This window comes from Tachypleus tridentatus, chromosome 13 (assembly GCF_004210375.1).
Source record: "Tachypleus tridentatus isolate NWPU-2018 chromosome 13, ASM421037v1, whole genome shotgun sequence".
Taxonomy (NCBI): Eukaryota; Metazoa; Arthropoda; class Merostomata; order Xiphosura; family Limulidae; genus Tachypleus; species Tachypleus tridentatus.
Window position 1 is genome coordinate 61,581,121 of NC_134837.1, and position 25,375 is coordinate 61,606,495.

The 25,375-nt window shown below is 32.6% G+C and overlaps 1 protein-coding gene across 4 annotated transcripts in view; it reads left to right on the plus strand.

Moving 5' to 3' along the window:
* LOC143237841 (meiosis regulator and mRNA stability factor 1-like) overlaps positions 1–25,375 on the plus strand; it is a 92,889-nt gene that overhangs the window by 45,391 nt on the left and 22,123 nt on the right. Inside the window, exons 1-11 of one of the 4 annotated variants that reach the window (XM_076477505.1) lie at positions 8,243–8,381; positions 12,390–13,389; positions 13,894–14,072; positions 14,318–14,398; positions 15,112–15,253; positions 15,565–15,746; positions 18,124–18,374; positions 18,803–19,014; positions 21,656–21,886; positions 22,576–22,633; positions 25,113–25,315. In XM_076477505.1, the coding sequence (XP_076333620.1) occupies positions 12,403–13,389; positions 13,894–14,072; positions 14,318–14,398; positions 15,112–15,253; positions 15,565–15,746; positions 18,124–18,374; positions 18,803–19,014; positions 21,656–21,886; positions 22,576–22,633; positions 25,113–25,315 (2,526 nt within the window). In that variant the 5' untranslated portion in view covers positions 8,243–8,381; positions 12,390–12,402. Of the gene's footprint in view, positions 1–8,242; positions 8,382–10,938; positions 10,974–12,389; positions 13,390–13,893; positions 14,073–14,317; positions 14,399–15,111; positions 15,254–15,564; positions 15,747–18,123; positions 18,375–18,802; positions 19,015–21,655; positions 21,887–22,575; positions 22,634–25,112; positions 25,316–25,375 lie in introns of those variants that run through there. The other 3 variants (XM_076477504.1, XM_076477502.1, XM_076477503.1) reach the window with 3 other exon arrangements.

Below are 25,375 nucleotides of genomic sequence, written 5' to 3' on the forward strand. Positions count from 1 at the left end.
CATATAGTGGGTGGCTCCCATAATGATGTTTCAGAAAGACTAACAAGGACTCAGGTCTTGCTTAATTTTGCAAGATGAACATGACTGCCATGGATCAAGAAAGAAAAACAGCAACAAATCTATACCACTCAAATGAACAGCTACAAATGTAGAAAGACGTATTGAAAGACATTATTATGAAACATCAAAAGTTATTTATCATTTTGTGTTGTAATTAATGGTTCCTAAATCTGTCAGGAAGATAAACTTCAAAATTTATGTAATTCAAGGACTATAGGCAACCAGTGTTTGAAACATTGGTGCTATGTTTTTTCCAGACAAATTTATATTGAAGAATTGATCATTTCTATAAATATTGCACTGTTTGTGCTGCCTCCTTCCCCCACGAGAAACAAAAAAAGCTAAAAACTGAAAACTTCAGAAGGGGATTGTTCATTGTCCATTACAGAAAATATCACTGTATAAAGTAAGTCCTCTCTCAAAGACTAAACATGATGATCATTAGGAGTTGGTTACATTTACTTTGTCAGTTAGGCCAGATATTATCCATTAGTTGATATTATTGTGTTAACTGAACAATAGATATCAGGGAACAATGAGTAGTTATTGTTTGAATTCTGTAAACTGTTGGGTGTGGTGACAGAAATAATCCCTTTTTTATCATAAAGGCCGAAACTTTTGTGAGCTTGTGATGCTACATTTAAATGCTAATAACCATGTATTGTTTTTGTACATTTATGATATGTGAATGAAAATATATGAGGCATTAACTTTCCATACCAATAATTAGTAATCACTTTCTCAAATTTTATTAAATCTATGTATCAGTGATACCTATGTATATAAGGTTACCTTTCCTTTCTAATAACATGACAGGTTATCATCAGTTTGTGCTTTTGTTTTTTGTATTCAAATAAGTATAACTTACTGTAGTTTTGTACCTCTTTTTATTTTCAGTATTTGATAGATTTTAAACTTTCAAATGGATGTATGTTTGAGGACAAGCCTAAAGTAAAGGGTGGAAGTATTAGCACCTATAAAAGTATTATATTTCCTTTCTCTGTTAACTTCCCTTATCTTATCACATGCAGCTACACATAATCATGGGACATTCCCCTTTTGTGTCACAAAATTTTCTTGCAGTCGATGTCATAGGTAGTAGTGTTATATAATCAGTGATGATGAGAAAACCCACTTGTAGAGAAAAATGTCTATGTAAAACGGCTGGTTTGGGTTAAGAAAATATTTTATGTAGAGGAGCGAACAACATTTTGACCTTCTTCAGTCATTGTCAGGTTTACAAAGAAAGAAATAGGTAACTGACCGATAGCTGACCACATGTTTGAAGGGAGTTGTGTAACTGAGTGTAGGAATGTAGAGGGTGTGCTTAGATGTTTGATTATATTTATTTATATAGGTGTAAAGGTGTTCCTTCGTATTGGTTTATTTTGGTCTTGAGTTGTTGTATAAGTGAAGCTTCTTTAATTTTGCATTTGTTTCTTTATTTAGTATTTAGGTGTTTTCTATAGAAGTTGTGGCAGTTATCACATTGTATTTTATAAATAATATTGGTGTGGTTTTTGACAGTGTAGTTTTTACTCAGTATAGACCTTAGCTTTGTGCCTGTTTTTTGAATAAATTTGGATTAACTGGAATGTCATATTTTGTTACTAGTTTTTGCCAAACGTTGGTCATTTTTCTGCTGATGTTGGGAGTATATGGTATGCAGCAGTATATGGTTTTGTGATTTTTTAATATGTGGGATATGTTTACTTTTGTTAGTTGATTTTGCTTTTTGTCTTGGTGTGTGCAAATAATGTTCTCTACAGTTTGTGGAGGAAACTTGTTGATGAAGTATTGTTTTATTTTGTCTAATTCATCATTATTTTATCTGGTGAGCATAGTTTTATGGCTGTGTTTATTTGGTTTCTTAGTATGTTGAGTTTTTGTTTTGTTTCATGTGCTCAGTCCCAAGGAATGTATAGTCCAGTATGGGTGATTTTTCGGTGGATTTCTGTTTTAAATTGTGTATCACTTCTTGCAATTTTGAAGTTAAGAAATTATATTTGATTGGTTCTTCCTGTCCACATGTGAATTTAATGTTGGGATGTATAGAGTTAATGTGATTGAAAAAATTAAGTGTGTGTTTTTAAGATGAGAATCCTGTAATCATGTCATCTACATATCTGTACCAGTATAGTGGTGGATGTAATGCTGTGTTAATTGCTTGTGTTTCAACTTGTGTCATAAAAATATTGGCTAGAATTAGTGATACTGGACTGCCCATGCTTAGGCCATTTGTTTGTATATAGTTGTGATTGTTGAATATGAAGTTTGTCTTCATTGTGGTGAATTCTGTGAGGGTTGCTTATTGGTTGCTGGGAATGTCTATTGATGGGTTACGGTCTCAGATATAGAGTTCTATGTCATCTTGCAGGTTTCAGCAGTTGGGACTTCTGTAAAGAGGGATATAACATCCAAACTGGCCATTAAGGCTTTATGATTAAATTGATTAAGATTAGACTTGAAATTAAAAGAGGCTTTGATGAATGAGCTGGCTGATGTTACATATTTGGAGAATGCCTATGCTATGTATTTACCAAGATTATAATTAAATTATTCATATATGGACATTATTGGTTGTAATGGACAATCTGGTTTTTGAGGTTTCGGGATGGTGTGTGTGAGTTGGTCTTGCATAGGTAGGAATAAAGTGTTTTTGAAATTGTGTTGGCTTTTTTTGTTTTTAGTAGTATTTTGTTTACTTGCGTTACGTGTGTCTTTGTTGGATTTGTGTGTGTTGGTTTAAATTTGCTTGTGTCTGATAGGATGTTTTTCATTTCTTGGATGTATTCATTTGTGTTCATTATGACTACAGCATTTCCTTTATCTGCTTTTAGAATTTTTATGTTTTTGTCTTGTTTTAGGTTTTTAATTGAATTAATGTCTCTTTTTCTAAGATTATTTTTTAACTTTCTGTTTTGTGAAATTGACCTTCTTAAGTCACCTTCAGGTTAACCTTTTTGTTAACCTGAAAATGAGTTAAGAAGATCAAAACGTTGTTCTCTGCTTTGTCAGTAAAATTGTTAATTAATACCTATACCAGCCATCCTGAAATACATTTTTACTTCAAGTGGGTTTCTCGCCATCACAAATGTGTTCACTTGTCCGTGTAGCGATCAGAAAGTGATGTAACGTGACAACTGGACAAAGCAGGTTATCTTAAAAAATGGTATAATTTTTTGTGTGAGAAAATTACACATCATTGTTCCAAGTTTGACTTATGTGACATAAATTATCTCTTCTGTCCACTTTTGTATTATCTTAATAAGAGGCACAGTAATAATTTGTACTAAATTGTACTTACAAAGCGGGAAGGTTTTATACATTTTGAAAGTATTTATGTTGTCTGGTTTATCTAGTTGTGAATGTTATCATATTATTTTACCCCATTAATATGTTATACATTTTTTTTTAGTCTAATATAATTTCTTTTGTTATGCATTAACTTTGAAATTACACAATGACGAGAAACCCACTTGAAGTAAAAATATATTTACAAGACAGCTAACATGGGTATTAAAACTTTCAACCACTCTTTGTTAACCAGAAGATTACCTAAGGAGGTTGAAACATTGTTCAGTACTTTATTTTAAAGTTTTAATACCCATGAGAATACAGCTTTGAAATTTATTTATCCCTTATGATTTTGTTTTTGTGCATTAACTTTAATTTGCAAATTAGGAATCTACATACACCAAGTAGTAATGTGTACTTGGACTTCTTCTTTGTGATTGTTACAAAATTGATTTTTACATTGAATCATTTAATTTATGAAAGTTCAACATTTTTAAATTCATATAAACCCATATTCCACTTTTCCAATTACAAAATGATAATTGTATCTCTCTGTTATTAATTTGTTAGCGTACTTTGTAGTCATGTTTCTTGGATGATTAAATTTCTGTAGACATTTGATATTCTTTTGAATAATCTCCAGATTACATGTGCAGTGTTTACTATTTATTCTGCCCTTTAATAAGCATATTTTTGAAACCACAATATTCTTATAATGAATATGGATGTTGTTCTTCTCAGTTAAAACCAAATTTTTTATTGAAGCTCAGAAACTTATTTTTGGCTTACATTTTATTTCAGTATGGAGGTGGAAAAGTGTTAAAGTACTACTATAGAATATTTTCATTAGTAATATATCTCTGGATATTATAAATATGACTTAGCTTTATATAATAAGTACAGCTCAAATTTGTAAAATAGGAGACATTTCACAGTAGTTCATCAAAACATTTTAAGAGGGTTATTTAAAGAGAGAAGAAACAACTGAGTAGAGTGACCAATTTCCCTTGACCGATAGTTATTTTGGTTTTTCACAGAAACAAGATTTATATATTTCAAAACTTTGGTCTTGACCTTTGTAATTCTAACTCCAGAATCAATAGGATTCTTTTTCTGTCCCAGAAGAAGTGACTGGTGAAATGTTATTAAAGAGGGTAGAGTATCTTCTTTTAAATGATTTGGAATATGCAAGTCAAAGGGTTACTTGACAATCACAGTTGGTAGACAATTGCACAGTGGAATGGAGTGTATTAAAACTACATTTTGACATTATTTAACGTTTTGTAGGTAAGGTAATACTTCCGAAAACTGGTAGATTTTGTGAAGGGTAAGTAATGACTCTTTCTTACACAAAATATCCATACATTTAGAATATACAGATGCTTTCATATCATAGATTTAGGTTTTCAAAGATGGTTATATTCCTTGTACTTAATGGCACTGGAAAACAATGGAATATGGCTAAAGTAGGGGAAGCTTGACCATCAAGAAAGAGACTTGCATCAAGTCATATCCCAGTCGTAATGAGCAAAGTGCAGTGTCTTATAGCAGGTGAAGATCCAAGAACAAAAAAGATCAGTTGCAAAAGCCTTTCAGGTGTCCTAAGACCTAAGCAATAGAGTATAACATAATCCAGAGGAATTTCCGTTATGTTTGGATTTCTAAAAAATCCAAGAAACTGTGTGTACAAGTATCTAGCCTGAGAATAGTGGCATTATATGGTATAACTCAATGACGTGCATGTGATATCTTGATAACGTAGCAAGTCTTTTGCCTTTTTATATCAGTGAAGGGTGAAAATAATCAAAAAGTGGTACATAGTATGGATAGTTTCACAATTGTTCATCACATAATTCTGCGTTAGGCATCAGAAGAATGTTTACACAAAGTATGTGAACTTTATTTACTATGAGGTTAACATTCTTCAACATTTTTTTTACCACTTTGGTACTGCCATCATTGTGGTCACTAGGGGTCTTTTACCTGGTCATAATTTCAGCCATTGTAAATCTACTACACACACGATTAGCAGGTTAAAAGTATTACTAAACCCTAGGTGAAAAATGCCTTGTTTCGTAGCAGAGTTATACGAAATGCATTATAGATTATGTTTAAGTTAAATCTTGTTGACAAAAATGGATTACACAGATTTATTGACATAACTTTAAATTGTAAAAAGCCTAAATCAAGACTCTATTAGACACCCTTTCCAGAGACTTAGTAAGCCTGGTGCTATGGCAACCACACAAGATTTTACAACGTAATTATAGTTTAACTAGAAAGTAATGTTGTTTTTATGTTTTTAATATTTTAAGACTTACTATGACTGTGATAAGAAATCACATGTAAATACCATTCGTTCAATTTTCTCAGGATACTAGTATAAAAGTATGTCAAAAATGGCAGCAAACCAAAGCCTACCAAACTTGAATGCTCCAATAAGCATTTACAACTTCTGCCCGTAAACAGGCATAAGAAAAATAAAGGGCCTTCAAGCTTCAGGAAACCAAGGTCTATCATGGATGACGTCTCCATTAATTATAAGCGTCTATTTCCAGCTTCATCCCTTTTACCATCATTCATTGGTCATAGTTATTATCACATCAATTACATTGCTCAGTAGTTCTTTTTTAAATTCATTTTTATTTTTGTAAATACTCCATTGTTCAGAAATGCCTCTTTATTACAAATGGCAAAATACTTTCACGCTGTGTCAAACAAATTATTGTTACAAATACTCTTTCCTTGGCAGGCTTGTATATAACAGAAAAATTGGTGATATTTACGAGCTATATATGATTATGTTAGCGATTGAATTCAACTAATATGGGAGCAGCAATCAAAAGAGGGAGTATTATTGGAGAAAAAGTAGAACTGAACTAGTATAACCCATGAAATCTGGAGAAATCGAGTGTGACCGACATCATGCTTTTGTGATGATGATGCTGATATGGTAAGGGCAACACCATAAATATACAAGAACTTAAATAATGAATATTTTTGTTTGTTTTTAATTTTGTGCTAAGCTACACAAGCATTATCTGCTCTAGCCGTCCCGAATTTAGAAGTGATAGGCTAGAAGGAAGGCAGATAGTCATCACCACCCACTGCCAACTCTTGGGCTACTATTTTACCAACGAATAGTGGGATTGACCATATCATAACGGCTGAAAGGGTTAGTATGTTCAGTGTGACGGGGATTTGAACCTGCGACACTCTCATATGGGTGTGAAGCACCCTAATCACAAGGTTATGCCAGGTCTCAAGCACTCTAACCACCAGGCCATGCCAGATCGAATAAAGTATAGAAAATATTTTGGCTGGATGATACTTTTCATACGACATTATCTTATGTCTTTAAAAAAAAAACTTACACAAAACTACACCTTTAATCTAGACCCATAAGGATTTTCAAGAACTGGAAGAGTATGTAATAAGATTATTTCAATAATTGTAACAAACACCCTAAATGTAGTGTTACGACTGCTACTGTTTACCTTGTATCCCAACCGGCCTGAAGAGCTCTGAAATAAGCGAAACGTATGTGGGCAAATAATGTAACGTATTTTAATACAGTGTGGTTGAAATATTGTTATTATAATAAACCCTTCTCTTTTCTGGAAGTTCCTAAGGAGCTAGATTAAGAATGTGGTGTTAAAAATTAATAGGCCAGGCATAATATTATAGTTAATTATAATCATGCGTTCACATTATAAGAAACATTTAACTTAGGAAATTGTTGCTATGCAGAGTAATTACAAAATGCTATTAACCAAATAACAGTTTATATAATATGTGTTTCACAACTCATGGGTGAGAAGGTTGTACGAGACACTAAAGTGAAAAGTACCCAAAGAGTGTAGTATTTAAAATAAGGGGGTCTTTTAAACTCTTAAATTCATAACCAAGTATCTGGAGTTAGAAACACCTAAAAGATTGTTTGAAAAGGAAAAATGTATTTAATCGTAAAGTATTCGAAGCTGTGTGAAGGTAAAACATAGAAAAGAAATAGCTTATTTACTGATAAAGTATGTTTAATTATACGTTAGTTCTTACAATAAGCCAAATTAGTTTTTAGAACAGGTACGGACCTGGCATGGCCAGGTGGGTTAAGGCGTTCGACTCGTAATCTGAGGGTCGCGGATTCGAATCCCCGTCGCACCAAACATGTTCGCCCCTTTCAGCCATGGGGGAGTTATAATGTAATGGTCAATCCCACTATTCGTTGGTAAAAGAGTAGTTCAAGAGTTGGCAATGGGTGATGATGACAAGGTGCCTTCTCTCTAGTCTTACACTGCTAAATTAGGGACGGCTAGCGCAGATAGCTCTTGTGTAGTTTTACGCGAAATTCAAAAGAAACATAAAAGGTAACGACGTTTCAATCACTGGTACGATAATCATCTTTATGTGTATTTAGAGAAATGTAGGGATATACTTCCGTACCATCTGATTTGTAGCTGTGTTTATTTTACAATAATAATAAACACGTTTCGTATTAAGTGCCGTATTCAACTATAAGTCGTTCACGCATTGAAGGATTAAGCGTGAAACCAGATAACAAATAAATGTTTTGTGGCCCCATCTTTGTTACTGTGTTCTACCTCTTACAATTTAATTTTCGAATATGTATAAAACCTTTAAGAAACGACAAATTGAAAATAAATTCTGCATTTCTACTTCTTTCCTTTTTAATGTTTCCTAAGAGATATATAAATTAAAAATAGAATAAAAACTTCAGGAGTACCTCTTTGTTCTTAAGTTGTACTTGGTTCCAAAGATGATACAATTCCATGGAAATGTGACGTCTTGTGACGTAATGACATTGTAGTAATTAATACCTGTAACATGACTTGCATATGGGGTAGTAACGTAGTGTTTTCGAGTGTGTCGAACGATGGCAGCGCCATCGTTTATTATGTAAAGCTTCACAATGTTTAGCAGAAGTAGCCAGAGAAAGCAGCTCAGTTGTTGTTTTTGTTCCAATATCTTCCGTAGGTAGCGACAATTATAAGGTCTTCCTGCAGGTAATGAGTGATCTTTGTATGATAAATTGGGATAATAGTTTCTGATTAACGTTACTATATTAATTGTGTTAATATCGTGTATGAACTTGACGTGACTTGTAACATTCTGAAACGTTATTACTGATTTTGTAAGTTCCACATGTATGAAGGTTCAAGTTAATTAAATATATTATCTATACCTTTAGTGTTCACCGTGTACTGCAAGTTGGAAATTCATTAATATTAACAGAAGGTACTATTTTAGTAGACTTTTTTTTTTATGAAAGTATATCATAATTAAGTCTTTACATTGTTAGTTAATTTCACACCTAAACTTAACCCAAAGATGTTGAAAGCTGTATTTTCGGAAATTTAGAGGTAGATCGTTGTAAATGATATTGATTCTAACTTTAAGCATTACTGGATATTTACTCTAAATTAGCGAATGTGATAACGACAGTTTTTCGACATATTTTACGTTGACGTGACTGAAAATAGTCTTGTTTCTGATTTTGAGAGGTAATTTGTTACATTGAAAGTAAATATTACAAAAAAAAAGGACGTTTGGTATAGTAATAAGTAAAATTTAGTATAATTAATTGGCTGCAATAATTCGTATTATTTTGCCACGAATCGACGTTTTCGTAATTAAAAGTCTTAACATACTAGTACGATGTGCCTTAAAAGGAATTATGTAACATTTAAACCACAGTCTTTAGTATAAGAGACTGTTAAAGTTGATTTTCTTTTTGATGATTATATGCATTAGAAAATTGTCATTTTCAACCATGTTTGCTTTATCGTACGTAAAACTGTCAATACAGTATAATGATGTTCACGTGAAAGTTTTATTTTAAAATGTTTTCGCGTATTGGTTTTGCAAAGATCTCGTGAGTTTCGCGTGAAAAAGTAACGAAACAATCGTGACGACAAGAAAACCCACTTGAAGTAGAAATGTATTCTCAAGACGACTGGTATGAGCATTAGTACTTTAATTAAAATAACTACTGAACAGTATTTCGACCTTCTTGAATCATCTTCAGGTTAACAAAGAAAGTCGCAACGTTTTTCAAGTCATTTTAATTTTAGTGCTAATACCAATACCAACCGTCTTGAGAATACTTTTCAACAAGACACTAATCATTGTGCGGAGTCGTTCACTATTGTCAGACTGTTTGTGACGCCAACGCTAGTCTTCATACTTGCCCCTAAAGCTTAAAACAGTAAATTTGAAATACTTAAACTACTTCGTACTAGTAACAATTAAACATCTATGCATAGTAATGCATTATAGTAACATTTGTTTTAAGCAATAGTGATAGACGTGGATGGGGAGTTCCGAATAGAATTTTTGATTCAAATTGGAAATTGATAAGCTTGGTTTGGTTTTGAATTTCGCGGAAAGCTACATTAGAGCTACCTGCGTTAGTCGTCCCTAATTTTGCCGTGTAAAACTAGATGGAAGGCAGCTCGTCATCACACCCACCGCCAGCTCTTGAGCCACTCTTTTACCTATGAATAGTGAAAGTAACATTATAACACCCCCACGGCTGAGAGGGCGAGCATATTTGGTGTGATGGGGATTCGAACACGCGATCTTCGGATTACGAGTCGAGTGCCTTAACCAACTGGCCATGCTGGGACAAATTGATAAGACCTGTAAGCTTAATTTTAAAAACATATACATACTTTGTTGCTTCATTAAACTTTATACATTTTACCCAAATTACTAATGTTAATTGGATTAATTTAATCCATGAAGTATTTAATCTTTAGTCATATCTTTTGGATTGGTAGTTTTTCTCTCAAAACTGAATTCTTGACGAACTCTCCATTATTCTGAAATCTGTTGAGAGAATACATCAACGTTTTTGTTTCTTTTAACCCTTAAAGAGCAGCTATATTGTAGGTAGCAGCATCAGTTGATGATGGCCGCCGTATAAGGGTTTAACGAAAGAGCGTGCTCTATTAACTCATTGGTGTATCATATAAGTGTCACTTGTCGACTCAATCAGTCCTGCATTAAACAATCATTACAAAAACCGTAAATTAAGTTTAAGCTGTGAACATTTAAAGAAGACGGACAGTCTTTAAAGGGAGGGAAACCTGAACTATCAGTAAACCCGAGGTGTGGTTGTGCCTTAACTCAGTTACATTTGTTATTGGTATTGTTGAGTCGTAGCAACACTAATGGTATTTTCTTTTGTTTCTTCGTACATTTAGTTATGAAATCGTGTAGCCATGTCACTAGGAATTGCTTTAAAACAGACAAAACGCAGAAATCTGTTTAATTCGGGACCTGCTTATAACACCAGTGATTCGATTTCAGCACTGTGAATAACACCTTTCATAATTTAATTTAAAATACACAGAAATGGTTGAGAGAGATCATGCCATTTATAGTCCGATGTCGTCCGGCGTCTTGTGTTGACCCTTTGGTACTACTGGAGTCATGAAACATGCGGTTTGTGTGATTAATAGCCCTTCTCAATAGCCGGGAAGACACGGAACACTCGGTGTGTTTATTACAACGTGACTCTTGTCGCCGCTATTCGTATTTCCGGGCGGTCTTTATTCGACTGCCCGCTGAAGGATGATTTTTCTGTTTTTTGAGTATGCAAATTAGTATTACATTATTATATTGGTTTGCTTTTCATAGGTTGAACAATTAAAATCTCAAATAGAAGAAATTAAAATGTTATTGGTTGTGAGTGGAAAATGTTGAAACAGCGTAAACATGTAAATGAATTTAATATGTAACTATCGTTAAAACTAGATACGTATTGTAGTACGTAGGCTCTGAGTTGCAGCAACCTCTAACTGGGTCACTGCGTGTGAACTTTGAGTATTATTCATACTTCAGAACTCCTCAAAATGTTTGTGCATTATCATATAATTTCGTATTGATAGAATTATTAAACAGCATGCCTTTCATTTCAGTATTGGTACCTTTGTACTCTTAAAGTTTATGTTAAGAGAGTGAAGCACTATTTTCTATCCTTTGTTACAAACGAGTTTTTATTTCACCCATCCAGAGTAAAATGTTTGCAAGATGTGGCTCTGGTCGTTTTAAGATTGTTTTCTTTGTTGGTGACTGTGTTATTAAAAACTAAATCAGAAAAGTTTTAAAGTGCAAGCTTAGTATTCTTAAATTGCTATGAATATTTACTCACCTTAAAAATTAACCTCTTGGGAAGTCAATCTGTGTGAAACATTCAAAATGTTTCAGTGGTATTGATTATAAGTAAGTATAGTAAGGTACAGTAAAGAAAAAGATGGGTCAGATAAGTGTTATGGCGATATAGTGTCATGTGTATCAAAATGTTTTTGTGACTTAGAATGGAAATTGAGAAAGCACATTAATGTAAAAAATAAATTCAGTTAAAGCCATATTAATGTAGGCTTTGATATAGGCCCTGCATGTAGATGACAAATCAATATATTAATGTTAGGTTTTATACGCGGCTGGAATTAGGCAAGATTTTAGTGTTACAGCATCAACATAACCCTCTTCCCCATACCTCACTTTCATTTTCAGTTGTGCAATTAATACTGAATAAATGTGTAACATGTTACTGTATAGTTATTCAGTTTTATCAGCTCTGTTTTATAACTGTTTTGGTTTTATATTCCATTAGTTATTTTTTCAGTTGCAAAGATTTACTGTTGAAATATTCTTGAAATAACTTTATGGACTTATTACATTTATTCATATCTGTAACATGGCTGGTTTTGTTGATAATGAACTTGAGTACGTATGTGTTTATTGAAATTCACTGCAGGTAGTGTTAATCTGTTTTTGTAACTTAGGATGGAAATTGACAAAACTCTCAACTTTTTCTTTAAATCTGTGATCATAAGCAATAAATTAACATTTCTTAATATTTAAACATTTGGAGATGGCTTGAATGGATAATGAAGACAATTTTGTTATAAATGTATAATGTTTTGACAATATGTTATCACACTCAAAACTTAACATGTTGGATAGGTCTACAAAAATATTGTATGTAATTTTGTTTGTTGCAGAGCAAAGAAACGTATGGATCGGGAGGATGTCTTTGGTACCAAAATATCAGTAAATTATTCCCAGAAATCTGGCTACTGTTTTAATGGCAGAGAAAACTCTCCTCAACGTTCAGGTCGTTCTCGTTCCAGAGGTTTTAGGCCAGCTCGTCAACGAACAGCTAGTAGTGGTAGTAGTAGAGAATCGTCCCCAGCCACTCTCAGAGGACCCGAAGCAGATGTTGGTAGTGGTTCTGAATCATCTCAAGGTGCTTCTCCACAACATAGGTCTTTTGTTTTTCCACCTCCTCCTGACCTCATCAGCCAGAGTCATCTTGGTAACAAAAAAAATGTTAATAAAACTCGTGGTAAAAAGGGCTCTTGCAATCGAGCATTAGAGGTAGGATTATCTTCAACAGATGCTAAGAGCCAGAATTCTGAAGAAGAATCAAGTTCAACTTCTAGAGAAGATGAAAAGCAAAGGGAGAGGGGGTGTAACAAATCATTGAGTAATATATCTTTGGGAAGCAGAGAATCTTCACCTAAAGTTGATAATTCTGTGATTATTAATAATAGAGTAGGACTTGCTCAGAAGAATGTAGGTCGTGTTTCACCCTTCATGATGAACGAGTGTTCTAAAACAAAATTATTCCCTGAAAAGGCAGCTGTACCTCTGTCAGGTGTTGAAGCTCTTCACCGTCGTTCATTAACACCATCAGTCCTAGAAAATGTTTCAACATTTGTAGGAGCAAATTCATTATCCCCCCAGTCCTTTACTCAATATATGGCTGGATCTCCATTGGTTGTTAGTCATGCTTCCAAATCCTTGGATATTCCAGCTCAGCCTCTGTATACTTGGAATTTAACAATGTCTCGTGATCTATCCCAGCCCCCTGGAAGAGCTAGTCCAATAAGTACTGTCTCTTCTACTCCTGTTGAACTTCAGGTCACAAACTTAGACCAGAGCATTGAAGCCAATGAGATGAAAAAGATTCTTTTTTCAGTTTTCCGAGAGCATGTCATGGTATGTTTTAGGGTTGAAATTTGAGCATTTTTCCTTAACATTAATTAAATGTAAAGATGATAATACAGCATATTTTTGTAGTGTAAGTTCCGGAGCTTAATAATTTGTTTTATGGATAGTATTACAATCTTTTAAAATAACAAGTAATTATGTTATTTAATAAAAACTTAACTGGTTGTGTATAAAGTAGTGACAGCCAATAAAAGTAGGTAAATGCTATCTAACACAGATTACATTATTAATAGAATGAGACAAAGGTGTTTAGATCAGTGATAGATTGTTTTAATTCAGTATTTAATATACAATATACTAAGATTATAAGAGTGGGAAGTATGAACATTTGAGCATGTTGTCATTTTTGAAACATCTTTTAATACTTATTTAGGAGTTACATCTGCAAAATGTTTGAGATGTAAAAATAATCTTGAAGAAAATTTTCTCATTCTTAGTAAAGCAAAGTTGTTTTTTGTGATAAATTGATAATTTTGTTTCATTTCAATATAGGTGATTCATATATCATTGGCTTTGCAAGCAGACAACAGTTTGAAAGCCATTATAAAAGTACCATCACAACAAGATGCACAATACGCTATTTCCCAGCTTCATAGACGGAAAATTGGTTACAAGCGCATTCTAATATCTTACACATCCTCTGACCGGACACCACCTTTACATATTTTAAGGTAATGCTTTTATTATTGCAAGTTTGTTTTTACTAAAGTATGTACTTTCTAAGAGTTTTAATTCACAAGACCTGATGTTGGTTTAACAATGAGCATTTATTTCATCTGAGTACAGTTAAGTTTTGAATTTTTCTTGTATTTGTACTGTGAACAAATTGCCACTTAAATATTCCATTATTCTAAACCTTTTAGAAGTAAACATTGTGAAATTATTTTCTTAGAAAAGTACTGGTTTGTTTCTTTAGGTCAGAGGTGGTGGCTTTGCTCAGTGATGTTCCTACAAGGAAACTACCTGTTTTTAAGTTTAGGGAGCTCTTTGAGAAAAGGTAACTTTTTGTATATGTTAATTCAAGACTTGATTTAAAAACTAATCATTCAGTATTCACAAAATGTTGTGTTTTAGGGCAATAAAACTGAAAACAGTTATAAAAGTAACACCCTTTCTCATTAAGTTTTAAGCTTGCTTCCAGTCCTTCATGATTTTAATTGCATGTGTGAATAAAGGTTAGGACACATGTTGCAACCATTTGAAACATAATTTGTCATTCAACTTGTATGTTATCTAATTTTTATTTCAAATTTCTTGTTTCAGATATTTCTACTGAATGAACTCCAGGGTTTAAGACTAAACTTGTAGATATTGCTAAAATATCTAAATGGTTAGCCTCCAATATTTGTGCTTTACTGAGATAAAAATGGAAGTTGTACTTTCCATTAATCCTATCTTAAAGTAAATAATGTGTACCATTTGCTGTCAAATTACATAATCAACAGATGTTTATTTACTGAATTACTAAATGCTATCTTATTCTGATGATAATATGAATTAATATCCACATTGTTTCATTTCTTATTATTAGTGAGTCATTTTGGTTAGCTGTTAGATATACTTAAACTTGCTTTTAGCTTATTTAAAAAGCCAGCTGTATTATAATAATTATAAGACATTGTATTTGTGTTTTTTATCTTCGTAATTGCATATTTGAAGTACATTTTAAGTAATAAAAACAACTTTATCAAAACGTATTCCTGTGTTCAGATACCACAGAAGTATTGGTGTGTCAGAACTGTATAAGATGAAAGAGGCAGTTCATATTGTGGAAGATGTAACTGGAAGAATGGTGGGTTTGAATCCAGATTACAGAAGTACACCATCACCAGTGGACTCGGAAGGATCCCAGGCAAGTACCCTTGATCTAGAATCTAGGATAGATAAACGGAGCTGTTGAAACAAAATGTAAAGCCTGTAAAAATCTTGGATGTCTGTTACTGAATATTATAGAAAATGTGAATAATGAATTTATTATTAAATATTAAATGTCACTGTAGCTCATAAGTTCTATTTGTATTATGTATTTAATGATGTAGAAAATAAGTTTTTGGATTGTGTCAAAGTTTGTTTCACTAATTTTTTATTTTTAGGTTCTCTAACAGGACAATTATTAAATCTACCAACTGAAAGTCTACATTTGAATTTGTCATTTTATAATAGGAAATACAGCAAATTTTAGAAAAGCCTTATTGTGAGCAGCACTTTAGAATGTCTAATTCTTGTGGTTGGGCAGAGAAAGATAGTGTTTATCCACTACCTGATGTTTTCATATCATTGAAAACTTTAGCTCCTCAAGTTCATACATTGCTAGATACCCACCAGGGAACACTGCCACTTAACAGGTGAGAACAGTGTTGATTAATACATTCTTTGTTTTACTTTGATTCAAAGATGTGTGCATTACTTCAGTCCTTCAAGGTTTGCAAACCCAGATGGTAAAGTTTCACTTTTACTCTCTCAATATAGGTTCAGTCCCAGGAACTAATCACAGGACTATTTTTACTTGTATATAGTTTTAATACTACAGCTTTTAATACTGTATATGTATCTTTACAAATTTTGGCAGACTTAATGCCACATTTATAAGTATTTTGTACACAAATTTGTTTAATGAAGTAAATTTACTAAAGATTGTGTGTGAATATATTGTATTTGTTTTCAATAACTTGTTGGCAAAGTGATTTTCATGCCAAGATCACAAGTATTTTCTCCATCTCAAAAATTTTTTTTTTTCTCCAAAACCTCCTAAATACTTAACAGATGTTTGTTTTTAGTAAAAAATTGTTTTATCTGTTGTCTTCTGTACCATAACTATACAACGTTGATCAATTTGACCAACCTCGTAACCACCAAAAAAAAATTGAAGTAAACCAAGTAGACTGACTTCAGATTTTATTATGAAATTAGATTCTTTCATCTGAGGTAGCTTTAAACTCTTAACAGTATCCAACCATTTATAATTAAGTTATTGTCCTTTGAACCATGTCTAAGTACTGTTCTTGGCATTATACATTGCAAATCACTTGGAGTGTGGAAGTCATGCTATACACAAGCTGCTCATGTGCATGCCTAATGAAACATATTTATTGTAGTTAATCTAACCTAAAGATATCCCTATTTTAAATTTTAGTTACTTTTATAATTATAATGAACATGAAAAAATGAAAAAGTACTTACCTGAATCTTTATTCTTGGTATTGATTGTCTGTGACACTAAATCCTATTTTTTTTATACTAATGGTAGTGGTGCACTAAATATTTATTTAAATAAATTAAGCACCAAATACCTTAGACTAATAACATGCAAAAAAGATGATTTTCCCTAACTCTAACTTTTTCTGGCTTTCTGAGATATGAGCCTTTACAAATTCATTAAAGCTAGTCATGGAGTTTATCATGAGAACGAAGGATGTACTTTAAGTGACATTTAATGTTATTTATTCAGAACATAACCTTGTACAATGTTATTCAATAAATGAAAACATTTATTGGTTGTAGGTAATTTATAATTAAATGTGAGAGAACTCTTAACAAAACCTATGAGATGTGATAGGTAGATGTGGCAAGAGGGATCTGATTTTTTTGTTTGATAGCTTTGTAACCAAACAAAATTGAAATATATACAATTTATTTGTTTGAGCACTGATAGATTTATAGTGAGTAATCTGCATTTAATTTCATACTTATTGGAGGGATGGTGGATGAAACAAAGAGGGGAAATTTGGAATTTTTTTAAATACTGTGTAAAATTAAGAACTTAAAACTTGTGTACTGTTAAAATATGGATTATAAGCTAAGATTTTATGATGTACTACTTGGAATGACATAAAGTAAATTGATATTTTGAATGTAAATCACTAAAATTCTCATGCACAGTAAAGGATGCCCATCACAATGGGGTTAAATAGATAAGCAGATTAATATTACAAAACAATGGCTTAAGTTTGACCATATTTTTATACAGTGTGAAAGAGCACTTAAACTGTACTTGGGTTTAAGATTGTTTGTCAGCCTAGGTTTTTAAGTCAAATTCAAGTTTTTTGAAAATTGCATTTGATATGAATAATGTATTTCCTTGTTACTATTGTGTTCTAGATTCATGTTTCAGCTATCTAAATTTGTGCAAAGTAGTAATTTTTTCTATTCCACATAAAATTCAAGGCTTTGAAATATTAGAAGTGAACTTTCTGTGGTGTTTTTATATGTTTGTAATGATAATGACTTATTACTGCAGCTTTGCCAACATAAAGCTTGAACTTCAAATATATTTGTGTATGGAAATATTCAGATATTTTTTATGGAGTTTATGAAAAGTGTAAATTTGCTCTTGTGCTATTTATGAAATTGTTTTGAAGAAGCTGCGTGTATACTGAACTTTAAGTTGTAATTAATCCAGAGTACTATACTGATCATAAATGTAACAAAAAACTGAAAATCTGTACTTAATTGAGTTTTGTGTGAAACTTAAGAAGACAATGAAGATATTAATAACAGGGTTTTAGTTAGTTGTAAGATTGCACATAATTTTCTCCTTTTTTAATTTAATGAAGAAAAATTGTTGACTCTGTGATGTATAGCTCCATTATGCTAATGCCAGTCCTGATCTGTGGCATAACCATTTAGGTTCTAGCTAGCAGTTTAAATGATTGTAAAGTATATTTAATATATTTGTTATATTGTTTGTTTTTATTTTCACAATTGATTTGCTTTCATTTCCAGCTTCTGTGCATGCTATGAAGCTGAATTTGGACTCTTACCTGTACACGAAGGCATGAAAGAAAGTTGCAGGTCTAGTTTGTCAGAGGGCCAGGTTGGTGTTCGTAGCAGCTGTGGGCTAATGTCTGATCCTTTAGAGTTTGGAATACCCCTAGAGCACCTAATAGCATGCATACCAGGTGTTCAGATTACAAAGTCAGGCCTTGGAGTGAAGAAAGTTCAGTGGCTTGGTGATAAATCGCTTGATGAGCAATGTATGTGTACTTTATAGTGTTAGTTTAACTACCTTAATAACTAAAGGCTTGTGATGTTCTGTAGCACCACTACTCTATACTTAAGTGTCCTGTTATCTAGAAAGGTTTTACAGGCTTTCTGTAAGTTTCTGTGAGTGTAGTTTTTAAACTTGTAGTGAAAGTACAAAAATACTTTGGCTTCAAAGTAAGTTTGAAAAAGAAAATCCAAAACTAGTTAGTTTCATAAAACTATAGTTTGCTAATAACTAGTATTTTATTTCTGATTTATAGTATCAAACTTTTGTTATGGTGAACTTGAATAAAAATATCATTTTGTACAGAATGTTTCACAGATGTGGTCATAATTGTATTTAATAATCTTCCCCAGGTTTACTAACTTACATTATTTCTTTAAATGTAAATATGTTAAAATGCAGTATATTACTCAGGTCAGCGAAGCATTAGCCCTGCCCTAGTTGGACAATTGGCACTTTTCAGCCGAGAGATGGTCGATCTTCTGAAGAATCAGCCTCGGTCTCTTATGGCTTTTAGTAAGTTTATTCCTGCTTACCACCACCATTTTGGCCGTCAGTGTCGTGTGGCAGACTATGGTTTTACCAAGCTTATTGATCTTTTGGAATCTGTCCCGCAGGTTGTTCAGGTAAAGGTTATAGCTTAGGATTTTCCTTGAATTATAAATATGGAATATCTGAGTGTTATTTTATGAGGCCAAATTCCTTTTATTTTATTGTGCTTTTGTTATATTGAAGGTTCAGAATTTTTCTGGCAAAGAGGAATGCAATATTGGAAAAGAAAGAGGCCCTTTAAATATGATTTTGTAGGATATTTTCTAACAAGCTACACTCTAGACAAAAAAAAAAACATTTTTATTTTAAAATTTATACTTTAGAATTATTACTTTTATAATCAAATTTATTTTACAATAAATCTTTATTTGGTTAAAACTGCTAAAGGTTTCAACTAAATCTATTGACAAAACTTGCATTTGCTGTCTTTGTGTCAAGGAATGTATAAAACTGCTTCCTCAATGATATAACCTCTTCACTCTTTCTTTAACCTTACATGTCCATTTGTATTGAGAGATGTTATCAATACATCATGTGGAATTTGCCTAGTCTATTGTTTATTTAGCAAGACTTGCCTATCATATAGTCTTGTCATTTTCTGTTTATTTCTTCCAATGTTTCTATTGATAAAAGTGACAGCCTTTCATCTTTGTTGCATCTGCCACTCATTTCTTCCTGGCTGTCCTACTATGAACCACCTTTCTGCCTTTTTTTAATTGGCTCTTTGACCAAGGTTTCTCTACCATTCCTGGTTATTGAGCAGTATTTTCCACTAAATTTTGCCTTTCATGGTACCACAGGGTATTTCCTTCCCTTGTTCTCTCCATTTTCTTATTATTTTCATATTCACCAACAGATGTGCCTGACTTAACCCTTAATGTAGTTTTGTACATTTTTATGTTTGCACTGTTCAAGACATTGGCTTCTTGTTCTTTGTATCACCTTTTTTGCACCCCTCCTCCTCCCTGCCTGTGGTTGCTGTCACTCATGTTTATAGCTGTGATACTTCTTTAACTCTCTCCAATGTGTGTGTGTGTGTGTGTGTGTGTGTGCACATGTGTTTTCTGTTTGGCTCAGTCTTTTCTTCCTTTAATCTTTTACTGCTCAGAAGGATATTTTTTTTCTCTCCTATCTCAGACATCCCTCTACTCTAATTGTTCTGATCAAGTTCTTTATCTTTCATGTTATTTGTTGCTATGTACCACAGCCATCTCCTTGGGGTTCCCAACATTATCTGATCATATCCTAAAAGTTCTCTTCTTCCAAGGAATGTTTTTCTCTATCCTTATTGAATGCGTCCATCTCTAGATAGGAAAATCTTCCCTGTGTGTAGACATTCTCAGCCTATTTCACATTTCTTTTGTGTCCAATTCATCACTTCATCTTGCTTCCCATTTTCATCAGTTCTCAGACAAGATCATTATTACATGTTCAGTCCTTTTCACCATTTATCTACTTCAACTCTTCCACTGGTCATCACACTTAAACCAATCTACCATGTTTGAGATGGGCAAGTAAGGTTTCTTTATCAAACAAATTCTACCAAGTGGCTAGTGATGTCTCCTAAGACATGCTTACTTTCCATGTGTTCTGGCTCTACCAATGCCCACTGTTTTATGGGGTATTCTGCAAGGCCACCTGAAGTATTCTTGTAATATACAAACTTACTCAGTTGTTTGATCCAGATTGTACTAATTCTGTGGACTATCATGGGAAGACATCTGGCACTGGGGAAGTGACTGGGATGTAAGCACTTTATCATCTCTCTCCTCCCCCACTCCTTGAAGCATGGCAACAGAGACCTTTAATCAATTCTTAACCACTGGGGTGGTGGACCATAGAGAATCCTTGCTGGTTGGGCTTAACACATTATGCTGGAAAATAAAGTGGTGGTGACACTCAGTGTAGTATTTGTCATTCACATAGCTAATGGCCTTCCTCCTGCAGCTAGGCTGTTCAGTAAAGAATAGTTAAACACATACTGTATGGTCTAATCACTCCCTAACCACACTAAACTCATTGGCTTGCCAACCAAATTTTGTGAGTGCTCAGTTGGTCATAAACATATCTTTCCTATCCCTATAACACTTTAGATTCTTGCCTTTCTTTTGTCTTGGGGAAAGAATATACTTTGGTCAAAAAGATTAACTCTATCACAGATGTTTCCATATGGAGTCTCTGCCATTAGGTGTCCCATCCCATGGGTCCACCCTTTGGGCACTTTCTGAGAGAAGTTCATTTTGTTAAAATTTTGTGCCAGTCCCTTCATTTTTTCAGTGTGGGATTATAGCATTTGTGTGAATAACCAAATTATTGTCTTAAGTTAACAATTTCACAATCTGAAAATGTATATATGGTAGATATTTACCTCTTTACACATTCATCAGTCCTCCCTACTTCTAGTGAACCTTTTTTTCTTGCTTCACCTCAGAATGAAGTTATCACAAATAAAATTGCATAGGGTGAATTACTATGCATGGAAGTTGTGTTGCCCTCCTAATATTGTAGGGCTATTAAATGTAGGTGGGATTAGCTCTGAGTGTGGCATGCAAGTCCCATAGGGAGATGCATGAGGATAATAGCATTTGTGTGTGTGAAAGATATCTTATGGAATACCTAATCAAGTTAGGAAAATATTAACTTTGGAGATTTAGTTTATTTGTTTGTAAGGATTGCAACAAATTACACGTGTATTAAATATTGCTTTTAATATAGATTTTGGGTCAGGGTCAGGGTCGTCTTTTAACCCTAACTCACAGAGCTCAAGTGAAGCGATTTGCTGCAGATCTCTTGCGAATTTTGAAGTCTCAAGCCAGTAAGCAGGTGAAGCTTTCAGAGCTAGCTTTGTTGTATGAAGAAATAATAGGGAAGAAATTTGTTGTCACAAATTATGGAGTATGTGAAATCTCTGATATTCTGGTTGAAGTGGCTGAAAGTAGTGTTGTGGTAAGTTGACCTTTTGCTGTTCTTTTTGTTTGTTATGAAAGTTAAAATTATATTAAAAATACAGTAGAAAAAGTTCTGACACTTAGCAGATTTTTTTTCTAGGAATGTGTATTCATATTTGATTGAAAATGTGGTGTAATTAGGAACATTCACTTGTTATATGTATGGTGGCTCTTAAGATTTCAAACACTAAATAGTAGGGTTTGATAATTGCAAAGTACTTAATATGGGTATTTTATCATGTACTTTTACATTTAGAGAAAATGTTCATAAATGTATGAAGGCTGATAATATTTTAGAAGAACAGTGTAATAAAAGTTTAGATTAATTGAAATTCTGCAACAAACCAAAATACAGATTAGAAAAAAATTAGATACCAATATTTGTGGGTGAATGCCACATTTCCACCAAGTAATACCAACGTTTCCAGTTTTTGTACCAGAAAAATAAACTCCCTGCTTGAGATCTGCATGAAGGTATCTTTGTACCAAATCCCATGTAAATAAAATATTTAGTACCTCTAAAAAATCATTTTTATTCCTGTTGTTCTCGTCCCACAGTTTAGAAAAGATAGTTGTTCAAATTGATTTGCATAGTTGTGTAATAAATGCTCAGATTTATTATGCTAATGTAAATAAGGTTCTCTGTGATACTGCTATATTCTATTGGTTTCAATCTATTTTTGACAGATTGACAGTACATCAGAAGAGACTGTCATTGCCATTCCTAAAAGAGGTGAGTGTAAAGGTAATTGTTTTTATTATAACGTTATAAAGTGCCCCACTAATATTTAATGTACTGTCTAGTATCACTGAGATCCACAAGTTGCATCACATCAATAAATATTATGACTTGTGAAGCCCTCAGTGTTAAAAGAACGAAAATTTGTGAAAGCAATTGAGCATATGATGTGTAAAAAAAACCTTGGCAGTAATTGTGATTATTTGTGATATTGATGGTGTTTTTGTGTGACTTTCAGTTGTGGTATTTTGCTGTGAAATAGTTTTTAATGAATGGTTTAGCACAATAAACTGGTGATTGATTGTTAATAAACTGTTGATATCAATGTAATTAATTAGTCTTATTATATAATTAATGGTTTTGATGAATATTGCCAATTCTACATAGTCAGGCCCACTTATTTAGCTTGTTGCAAATACTGAGGTATATACAGTGACAAAGTGTGTGTACAATGTTGTGTAATTAATGAGTGAGAAAAGAATAGAATTTTACTGGGATGTTTTCCATTGTAGAGTTTTGTTCGTCCTACTGGAAACATTGGGTAGTTAGCTCTCTCAACTCTGGTTTGGTCAATTTGACCAATCATATGACCTCTTTGTAGTAGTTTAAAGTCTTTAGATTTAATACTTCTAACTTTCAGTATAGTGTGTATCTTCATAAAATTTGGCAGTCTGTCAGTTAACAGTCTTTTACATACACACATTTTTTTAGTGAATTGTTTTGAATAGTCAGTGTAAAGTAATTTGCATGTTAAGGTTAAAAGTACTTTTACTCATCTCAAAAAATACTTCCTTTGTGTAATCCCTAAAATCTCCTAGAAGTATTTCAAACGTTTTTTAAGGAAAACCTATTTTGTCTTCAACTCTATACAAGGTCATTCAATTTTGCTGACCTCGTAACAACCAAATGATTGAAATAAATCAATGATCCCTTTTTTCTTTCTAAAGTGACTTCAGATTGTACCATAAAACTACATTCTTTTATCCTAAGTGGCTTTAAGCTCATAACAAAATGCAACTATTTATAATCAGATTTTTTGTTTTAGTATTCTTTGAACTGTCTAACTACTGTCCTTACCATTATAAGTGGTAACTCATTTGGTGAACATACAGTTTGTAACATTTAACTTGTATTACACACAAGCTGTTTGCATGTCTTGTGAAACATTTTTATTGCATAATTTACCTGTTCTCAACTAACCTAAAAAGATACTTGTTTTTATAATTAAATTAATTTTATGACAATAATAAATATGAAAAGAAATATTTATTCAGTGTATGTTCTGCTGTTGATTCTCAAGGATGTTTAACTCTAATTTTTGTATACTAATGGCAGTAATACACTAAATTATTAAGTAAATAATGCACCAAAGAACATAAACTGATAACATTTATATATATATAAAGGTACAGTTTTTCCTAACTTAACATTTTCTGGCTTTCTAACTATGCAGCCAAAGTTGTTACAAATTCATTCAATCTAGTTGTTAATTTTCTCACAGGAACAAAGCTATTAATTTGAGTAAAATTGATGTTTATTTTCAGAACATTATACAATATGTCAGTTGATAGGTGGAAACCTTTCACTTTATTGATTATAGGTAATACATAATTAAATATAAGAACTATTAACAAAACTTGAAATTTTTCTTTTTGATAACTCGAACCAAATGATATTGAAAGGTATAAAAATTAACTTGACTCAGTAATCATGATTTTATAGTTAGTAATTTGCATTTAATTTCATACTTTTTCAAGGGATGGTGGATAAAATAGAGGATAGAAGGTGCATAGAGAAAATATCACATCACAGAATTTTTATTAAAAATTGTCTTTATAGAATTAAGAACTTAAAACTTTAATAGTATTAAAGTATTGGTTACTAGCTAAGATTTTATGCTTACTAATTGATAGAACAAAAAAAATGTAGATTAAAGAAACTTTGAAAGCAAGTTGCTTAAACTGTGTAACATACAGTTAAAAGGATACCCCTGTAAGAGGGCAGATAATCACTTTTATCACATTTTTGTTTTAATTGGCAATTGATTGTTGAAATTAAGTAGTTATTTGGTTGTGTCCAGAAATTAACCAGTTTTTGTTAATTATTGCACACATTGCTACTAATTTCTATATTGGTTACCCTGTAACCACAATGAGTTGTGAGCCTGCAATGAAGTTAGTGTAGAAGTAGTTTTTAAAGAATGTAACAAGTTAATCTGTTATAATTCAATGTTAAACAAATTGGAAAGATTATTCTCTTTATTAATCATCATAACTAAGAATATGAAAATTATTACCAGTGATAAAAGCTGTATAATGCTGTTTATTGAGTCTCTTTATAAACTTTTTCTCAGCCCTGTTTTATCACTCTTTATTGTTGATTCTAATGTGGGAACCATAGTGATAAGGAAAAAAAGCGACTGGCTTTATTTTTGCATAAAATTTAAATGTTTATTGTACTGGTTTTGAAATCCACTTCATCACAGAACAAACCTCAGAGGAAATAGAGCGAACTAAACAGTTCAGTACTGAAGTGATTGAACTATTAAAACACAGCCCAACGTGTTCCATGTCATTCAACAAATTTGTACCAGCATATCACCATCATTTTGGCAAGCAGTGTCGAGTCTCCGACTATGGCTTTACCAAGTTGATTGAACTCCTTGAAGTTATCTCTGATGTTTTAAAGGTTGGTAAACTGTTGAAACTTGTGTTGCTCTAAGCTGAGTTTGTCTAAAATTCATTATGT